The 8,876-nt window shown below is 54.8% G+C and overlaps 4 protein-coding genes across 4 annotated transcripts; all 4 read left to right on the top strand.

Moving 5' to 3' along the window:
• Positions 1–768: 768 nt before the first annotated feature.
• Positions 769–2,328, top strand: PLICBS_000300 (uncharacterized protein; the record flags this gene model as incomplete). The annotated part of the gene is made up of 4 exons (XM_018318716.2): positions 769–870; positions 921–1,282; positions 1,336–1,686; positions 1,737–2,328. The coding sequence occupies 4 exons, from the start codon at positions 769–771 to the stop codon at positions 2,326–2,328; spliced, it is 1,407 nt and encodes a 468-aa protein (XP_018184241.2).
• A 1,005-nt stretch (positions 2,329–3,333) lies between these two features.
• On the top strand, positions 3,334–4,795 carry PLICBS_000299 (uncharacterized protein; the record flags this gene model as incomplete). Its single annotated transcript, XM_018318717.2, has 3 exons — positions 3,334–3,855; positions 3,911–4,203; positions 4,264–4,795. The coding sequence occupies 3 exons, from the start codon at positions 3,334–3,336 to the stop codon at positions 4,793–4,795; spliced, it is 1,347 nt and encodes a 448-aa protein (XP_018184242.2).
• Positions 4,796–5,277: 482 nt separating this feature from the next.
• PLICBS_000298 (uncharacterized protein) lies at positions 5,278–6,378 on the top strand (the record flags this gene model as incomplete). The annotated part of the gene is made up of 1 exon (XM_018318718.2): positions 5,278–6,378. The coding sequence occupies one exon, from the start codon at positions 5,278–5,280 to the stop codon at positions 6,376–6,378; it is 1,101 nt and encodes a 366-aa protein (XP_018184243.2).
• Positions 6,379–6,860: 482 nt separating this feature from the next.
• Positions 6,861–8,859, top strand: PLICBS_000297 (uncharacterized protein; the record flags this gene model as incomplete). Its single annotated transcript, XM_018318719.2, has 8 exons — positions 6,861–7,027; positions 7,088–7,123; positions 7,217–7,270; positions 7,321–7,391; positions 7,455–7,666; positions 7,725–7,831; positions 7,897–8,161; positions 8,251–8,859. 8 exons carry the CDS (start codon positions 6,861–6,863, stop codon positions 8,857–8,859), a joined length of 1,521 nt encoding a protein of 506 aa, XP_018184244.2.
• Between the last annotated feature and the right edge of the window lie 17 nt (positions 8,860–8,876).

Below are 8,876 nucleotides of genomic sequence, written 5' to 3'. Positions count from 1 at the left end.
GTGAGCCCCCGCCAGGGATCCATGCTCTTTCTTTCTGGCCATATGCTGATATGCATAATGCAGTGCACTGGCGAAAAGCCTACATGTGCGCCATGTTTGAAGCGAGGAACAGCATGCGTCTACAGGGAAGACAAACATCATTCGAGTGGCGAAGTCAACGCCTTGCAACAAGAGCGTGACGACCTCAAGACGCAGCTCAGTGATCACGTCAAGCTACTCGATCAGCTGAAGACCTTGCCAGATGACCAAGCATTCGGCCTGTTTCAACGGCTACGAGCCACCTCCAATTCGCCGGGCGTACTCTCAAATATGAACGGCAGCATGCACAATCGCCGGAGGCCATCGGATATTCTTGCAGCTCGGGGGATGGCCCCGTCGACGGGGTCAAGTCTTGAGCACGAGCTAGCCGCTCGACATGTACTGATATATCCCAAGCTTGAGCCCTTGGATGCTGACCCTCTCAAAAACCTGGTCGAGTCAACGTTGTTCAAGGCCCGTTCATGGCGAGTGGGACAGGCCAACTCACCGGTTTCGGTTCTCACAGTCAACTCGGCAGCTCCCTTGCCGGTGGATGAGAAGTTTATAGTCCACGGACAGGACCAGATTTCCGTCACGTCCACGATGAGCATCCTCGGGCCAGCACCGCCACCGAAGTACTGCGACCCACGACTCAGCCGTTTACGGATTGGCTTCTGGACCAGGGTTGCTATTTCCAATGACCTTGCCGCGGCCCTCATATCATTTTACTTGGAAAATGATCACCCCATAATGGGCATGTTTGATGCAGATCTCTTCTTGGATGACCTCGTTGAGCATCGCCTCACTTACTGCTCCGCAATGCTGGTAACTGCGGTGTTGTACCTCTCATGCGTAAGTGCATCCTTGATATCTTCGGGTCTCACTCTTACATATTGGCACAGCAAGCGTACACGCGATCGGACGTTCGTTCCTCATCCTTCGTCCCCGAGTTTCTGGACGAGGCTAGGACTTTGTGGCTCGCCGAGCAGAACCCTGACCTCGCTGGAACACTCGCTGCAGCAGAGCGCATAACCGATCCCATCACGACAATTGCTGCAGCTGAACTGATGGCTCTTGGCTGCCAAGTAAACGGCCAGAACGACCTTGGATATGACTTTTTGAATGCCGGTCGGCAAATGGCAGAGCGGATAGGTCTCATCAACACTCCGCCAACAAGCCCGAAGCTTCGATACATCGCCAGCAAATCACCCGAATGGATCAGCGCAGCGTCCCACGTCGCTTGGGGAACGTACAACTGGCTCAGGTTAGAATATACCGCGCCGTGCTCATCTCTTCATGCGCTGAATAGCTTTCCAGTGTACATGGGCTTTATTTCCGCGATCCGCCGATTGCGCACCCGCCAAATCTACCGGTCCCGGCCGAGCGATCCAGTACCATCGATCGGCAGCTTGACAGCTCAGAGAGTCATGAAGACTTCCGCCCAGCACCCGCATACATGGGGTCCACCTTCTCTACCATGTGCAGGTTTTGGACAATAGTTCAAGAGGTCGCTGTGGTCTATTTCAAGCATGACAAGCGGTCTCTCTCGCAACGTGTGCCTCTTGCGTTTGCTGAGGCAAAATACCAGAGGCTCTTGGCTTGGACAGACACTTTGGCAATGGGCATGGCTCGAGGCGAATATAGTCCTGCACATGTCCTCATCTTCCAGTAAGTGTTGCGAAACTTGTTGCAAAATGCCACTGCTTACACTGTCACAGCATGAACTTCCACAGCGTGGTCATGCAGCTGTTTCACCCCTTCGTGAGAGAACAGTCATCGTTCTCCAAGCACAGACTGCGATCATTCTCATCGGAAGACAGCTGTCTGGCCAATGTATTCAACGCATCGCTCAATCAGCTTGGCCGACTCATGTTCATCTATCAACGTTCGTGTGTCTCCGCGACGTGGAGCATCTTTGTCAATCCACCCCTTGTTCAACTGGCCGACGCAATGTTGGCCGCCCGATTTTCTCGAACCACGCATGGGCGCCTGTTCTTCTTACTCTGCATCAGCGCATGGCTAGATCTCTACGAGAGTTACTACTTCTTCTGGGACATTGTCAAAGGCTTCCTGGCGCGGGCCATGCGGGATGGCACGATGACCAGCAACGAGGCAAAGTCGCTCATGGCCGAGCTGCGACGTCGCGGGGCGCATCACGGCACACCAAAGCTTGCATCCTCCTCAATCATTATAGATTTCGATCGAGCCGCAGCAAATCCGGATGAGGCAAGAACGAGGGCTATTGCCGAGCAGTTTGATGAGTTGGCTTTACAAGAGGAGCTCACAACTGGTGACTATGAGGAGAAATGATGACAATTGGGGCCATTTTCGCTAGACTCCACGTTAATTCCTTATGCACAGGTTCATATCGGCATCCATGCCCGTGTTCCCTTACGAATCATGCGGAAAGCCGTGAATCGCATCAATGAGTAGCCGACTGGGCGCCCTACCCTATACATCTCTCGTAGCAAGTGTAAGAACGTTGCGAATCGACAGATTCGACAAGCAAGAAAGAAAGCTTTATAATTCGCGTTTATTGACAGAACCTGGGACATTGGTCCTTTGGCAATCAATTTGGCTGTTGCGTTACGAAAGGAGGGTTTACAATTTCCCCAGGGTGGCTCGTGTTGGACCCTTAAAGCACACATCAAGCATGTCATTCGAAGCTGCCACAACAAGCTGGCTTAAAACGTCACCAAGCAAGTCGCCGCGATAGACACCTTCACTGCCAGCTCCAATACCGCAAGAAGTAGGGAACGGAACCCTCTGACTCGCAGCATACCTATTGCAAGATTGAAGACGATCTGCGGCGGCCACGGCGTTTCCACCGCCTGGTCAATGGTGCCCAATTTATAGGTGCTGGAAAGGCTTACATAACCGTGTTTTGCGTTGTAACTGTTGCTCCGAGGAACGCCTCGGAGACCGGCGAGTCCGATTGTGCAGCCACTGACTCAACATAAATCGACAATGGCTTCATTGTGAGCGATGGCCAATGCAATGGACCGCCGCTCTGCCACGCGAGCCTCACTGGCATGCCTGCCTTGCAGAACGCAACATCTCAAATGCGACGGCGCACAGCCCGACTGCTCACGATGCAAGACCCTCTCGAAGGGGTGCTTGTACCCGGAATCACGACGGACTGGACGATATAGGGCCAGGGCCCGGAGCAGAACGCGACAAGTCGCTTCGACGATTGCTGCACGAGTACTTACGCCAGCCTACACGAGTAGTTCTCTCTTCACGGGAGAGGGCGACTCACCTGCTTCCGTCTGTCCTCCGACATCACTTGCCTCGGTCACCGAAGCCGACGGTATCATGGGCGATGCCTCGCTGGATCTGTACTACGAATACTTCCACTGCGGTCACCCTTTTATCTTACCGAAGGTTGCCCTGCTAGCGAAGTTGACGACGGGCCCTCCCAGTCTGCAATCGCTAGTCCGAATCATGCGGCACATCGGTTCGTCATACGGGGAGAGTGCGACGCATAAGAATATCGTACCGGAAGTACAAGATCATGCTGTGGTGGACGGCTTTGTTGTCCAGGCGACGCTGCTGTTCGCCCTGGTGAAGAGCATGTGTGCTGAACGTGCCGCGTCTGACGCGTTGCTGGCCACGACAATCTCACAAGCCAAGCATATTGGCATGCATACGAAGGCGTTCGCAGAGGCTGTTGCAGATTCCGATCCCGCGCTTGCTGAAAGCTGGAGGCGGACGTGGTGGATGCTTTATGTGACCGACCTCAATTTCGCCGTCATTCGCTACGACTTTAAGATGTTGATGTTTGACTCGGTATACGATGTCGACCTCCCATGTGACGACAGCGACTACGCTTCAATGGTATGCCCCAGGTGTAGGACAAAGCTCGTCTCCTTACTGACTTGGTTTCCACTAGGACATACCTCGAATGACTGCTTCTTTCGATGACTTCAAGAACCGGGAGTACGCGCTGGAGAGCCCCAAGTTCTCCTCCTTTGCCTACCTTATCGACGCAACTCGCATTTTTGTCGCATCGCTGCGGGCATCAACACAGTATGAGAGCATTTACAAGGCGGAGATCCTATGCGACGACCTGGAGGCTGCCATTGTTGGCTGGTTCGTCTTGCTCCCGACCGAGAAACGGGAGCTTGCTGTACAACCTGCCATGCTGGACCAGCTCATGTTCCAGGCTCACATGATGATGTATACGTAAGGAACAGTTTTGTATCCATAGCCCCTGATCTCTAGTACTAATTATTTGATATGTAGATCTCTGGCCTATATCCACAGGCCACTGTCAGGCCTCGGATACGATCCCGCTGAAGGCCTGTCGAGCTGCGGCTCGCCTCCGCCACCCCTTGCCTCGGCCACTACGACAAGCAGCGCGTTCAACCACAAGGCGCATTCTCACAAGCTCGTTCAGGCTGTCCGAAAGCAGAACCAGTGTTTGATCCTACTACCCATTGGGACTGCGCAGCTGTCACCCTTCCTCATCTGCATGATCGCCTGCTGCACGATTGCACATCTCGTCGCGTGCAAGTCGGCCTTCACTCCAGAGGAAGCCGAGGTGGCGCGGTCTCGCATCCGAGTGTGCTTGGGAACGCTGAAGCACTACGAAGATGTTTGGCCGAGGGCCAAAAAGATTCTGCGAGAGCTACGCACGATTGCTCAAATCATTATGCGAGGGCATCCGACATCGCCTCCCGTGCCCGCTGCTTCGGACCTACTGGTTGAACAAGACATGGTCTTTGCCAACTTCTTTGATCGAGAATGGCTTCAAGCTCTAGAAGGCGCAAGCTGAACGTGGCACTGCATCCGTCGCCTCTTCATTGAAAGCGTCGTGTTCGAGACGAGGGCGCCATTCCCGCAACTGCCATGTTCTGAGAGACGCGTACCATGCCCTGACAGCACAGCGGCCGTAGAGGATTCGCCACCATGCTGGAGGCACTTGGTTCAGCGGCCGGAATGCCGCCCGAGATAACCGGGCGGTTGCTCCACGTTTCTCGACGGTCGCGCTCCACGCACTTCGTCATTCAGCTCCTCTCCTCCACATTTCCAGACCGCCTTTGCCAATTAATACTGTTTGACTGCGTCACGCAATGTCAGTACACCGGGTCGGCACTACAAGCATCACAAACTGCATAGATTCGCCACGTTTGGGTTGCGCGCCCGAGTACGGCAAAATGACCAGACTTTGCGCCACTGGAGGCCCTCAGTCTTCACCTCTCCCTTGCATACGTGTCCAAATCTTCGAAGGAAAAGACATTCTCGCAACTATACAAGATGACTGGCAGACAGTACACAGTTACGGAAATTGGTGTAGAAGAGGATCGGGTCAACGTGAGCATTCGCTTCAACGGATACATTTTCTCAATCGGAATGTCAGCCGATTGTTTTGTCAACTCACCAGTCGCCCTGGAGCGATTTCGCAGATTCCTCAGAGGCTTGACAGCCAGCATCCGTACGGATAGCCAAGCGCAAGAGGAAAACGACTATTGTGACGATGTCGCCAATGTCTTTCGGCCTGACTTTGAGAGACTGGCGCCGCCAAAGGTCCACACTGGGAAGGTGACCCTCGCAGACATCGCCGCGCGCGGTCACTTCAAATGCGACTATCAGGTCATTGACGAAAAGGACGTGCCAGGCGCCGTCACGGCGCGCGAGAACGACTGGCCAGGCGGAAGGGAGGGCTTCGACATACGCGAGTTCCGATCTCTTTTCCCGCTGTTTGACCCTGCAGAAGTCGAAGTCGAGTTGCCAGGCAGTGGAATGGACGACATCCACAACATTATTCCGCAGAAGATATTCGTGGACGGCAAGGCTGGCTTCTACAAAAAATGCGACCGACCATACGCGTGTAGGGAAGAAGTCGAGAAGTACTACGCCATTCAGGCGTCGGGCCTGTCGACTCAGCAGCTCCGCACCTCGCGGCTCTTTGGCATCGTCGCGGATAGGAATGGACGAATGTCGGGGCTGTTGTACGACTTGATCCAGACCAAGGCCGAAGGCGTCCAAGGAACGCTTGATGCTGCTGCAACGCCGGCCACCCCAATGCCCTTGAGGGAGAAGTGGGCGTCGCAGATCCGCAATACGGTCACCGACCTCCACGACCTAGGTGTCGCTTGGGGCGACGTAAAGGCAGATAACGTCCTCATTGATGCTGATGACAACGCCGTTGTCATCGACTTGGAAGGTGGCTCGACGGACAAGTGGGTTGATCGTTCGATGGGAGGTACGGTTGCGGGCGACTTGCAGGGCCTGGAGAAGCTGGTCGACTTCATTTTGAACGACAATTGCCCCCTACGACGCGTTACTGGTCGTGAAGAAGAGGAATATGATGGCCGAGAGCATTTGGTTCTGAGCCAAGGAGTTCCGATCTCATAGGGATCCATGGTCACTTCTTATTCTTTCACCTGGTTTCGTACAGTTCGCCGTCGCGTGCCCGAGTGCTTACATCCGAGTGCTTACAAGGGGACTGGACGTACATGTATGCTGGCGATTGAACGTCTGGCGGAGATGCCTCTCCATCAGGCACAGTAAACGTCTCTTCGCACTGCGATGCCCAATCACTTGTTATCGACATAAAGTGCGTCTTCCGCTCCATCAACTGTCTTCGCGCCTGTACGCACACGCTCCCTGCCCCGAATAGCCTAAGGGTGGGGGCCCGACACTCGCTTCCGACCGTGGTGATGGCTGGTCTATCCCGAATTGCCTGATGCCCCATGACCTCGGCCAAAAAGCTGTCGTCTCGGAGAATGGAACAAATCCGAGTAAGAACTTGTGTATTTATTTCCAGGGTCTGCAGTTTAATGATTTTGAGTGATCTTTTGCCCTGCGCGTTGCGGAACACTGGACGACGTTCCACCATGGCGCATCTTTTCCGGACTACAGCGCTAGGCACGCTGGCCCGTCTCATAACGGGAGGCAGAGCTCTGGCATTTCCCAGTGCAAAGCAAGGCTTCTCTCCGAGCGAGAACGGTACATCCTCCGAAAGCAGAGAGGGAGATGAGCGAGAATGTGTGTCTGTCGAATGGTACGCTTCGGTCGGGTCCGTTTCCTACACTTTGCGCCTCATTGCTGACGGAGCATGTAGGGACTCGGAAGACGACCCGGAGAATCCCCAGAATTGGTCGACAACGAGAAAGGTGGCTGTATCAGCTCTGATATGGCAAGTTGGGCAGGCTTCCACCTCTACATGGAGACGAGACTAATGACGTGGTAGCATCTACACCTTTACCGTATACTGCGGATCGTCGATCTACGTTCCGAGCACAGAGTGTGTCGCCATTCATCCCAAGAAGTAGAAAAGATACTGATTACTTGCAGGCAGGTAATTAAAGAGTTCGGCGTGTCCGAGGCCGTTGCCTCTCTGGGCCTGGCCCTCTATGTCCTTGGATGTACGTGCCGCCGATTTAAACGAAGACACAAACTCGATGCTGACGTGCCGACGCTGTCGCCAGATGGCATCGGACCACTACTGTTCTCTCCATTGAGCGAGATTCCATCGATCGGCCGCAATCCCATATACATCAGCACTTTTGCCGTCTTCATTGTCCTCTCGGTCGGGGCGGCTGTATGTGAGAACTTCGCCGGGTTCCTTGTGCTGCGCTTCCTTCAGGGCTTCTTCGGCAGTCCGTGCTTGGCGACGGGCGCAGCTTCACTGAGCGACATGGTAGACTTGCCCTACATAAAAAGTCCACCAACTTCTGACGCTGACAATTGATGTACAGTTCTCCGTCATATACATACCCTACAACCTTGCAGCATGGTCGGGCGCAATGTACTGCGGCCCCGCGCTCGGCCCGCTCATCTCTGGCTTTGCCGTACCCGTCAAAGGGTGAGTTCTCCGCCTCGTCACGCCAATGTGAAGTACCTGGCCACGCTGACGTTGCTGCTCGAAAGTTGGCGCTGGTCCATGTGGGAGATTGTCTGGCTGGCGGGCCTGATTCTCGTTCTGCTCGTCGTTTTCCTTCCAGAGACGTCCACGCCTACACTCCTCTTCTACAAAGCGAAACGCCTCCGCCAAGAGACGGGCTCCGAGCGCTTCGTGACCGTCCATGCTCTGCGCTCAAAGAGCATCACTCGCGGCGAATTGGTGCGGCTTGCATTGATCAAGCCATTTGAGATCACCATCAAGGATCCTGCTATCGCTTTCACGAACATCTATGTAAGCCCCCCCCCCCCGTCCAGTTGACTGCCGCGTCAAGTCCGAGACGCACACCAGTTGCTTCGCGAACCATGCACTAATCGGACCAGACTTCCCTCACCTACGGCATCTACTACTCTTTCTTTGAAGTTTTCCCGCTCGTGTATCCAAAGATGTACGGCTTCAATGTCGGGCAAACAGGCGCCGTCTTCGTTTGCGTCCTCATCGCGTGCATTATCGGCGCGATGTGGTATTGCACCTGGTACCGGGTTTTCACGCAGCGCCGCTTCCAGCGCCTCGGCACATTCGACGTCCAAGAGACGTTCCTACGACCGGGTCTTGCGGGCGTGCTGGGCGTGCCGGTGGGCATGTTCCTCTTCGGGTGGGCGGCCCGCGAGTCGGTCCCATGGCCTGTGCCTACGCTCGGCGTGGTCGTGTTCTGCGGATGCTCCTTTGTCGTCGGACTGGGCATCTTCATACATCTCCCATTGAGCTATCCCGAGTACGCAGCCAGTTTGTTCGCGGCCAACGATGCACTGCGAAGCTCCTTCGCCGCTGGGGCGATCCTTTTCGGGAGGCCGCTGTACGTCGATCTGGGAGTGGGAAAGGGATGCAGCTTGTTGGGTGGTTTGAGCGTCCCTCTGGTGCTGGGATTCTGGTATCTTTACAGAAACGGGGCGACGCTGCGCAAGAAGAGCAAGTTTACCGTCCAGGAGTAAAGGAAGCTCGCCGCACT

This window comes from Purpureocillium lilacinum (assembly GCF_023168085.1).
Source record: "Purpureocillium lilacinum CBS 284.36 DNA, scaffold_1, whole genome shotgun sequence".
Taxonomy (NCBI): Eukaryota; Fungi; Ascomycota; class Sordariomycetes; order Hypocreales; family Ophiocordycipitaceae; genus Purpureocillium; species Purpureocillium lilacinum.
Note: the sequence above shows the minus strand (reverse complement) of the source record. Positions and strands in the feature narration are given on the sequence as shown.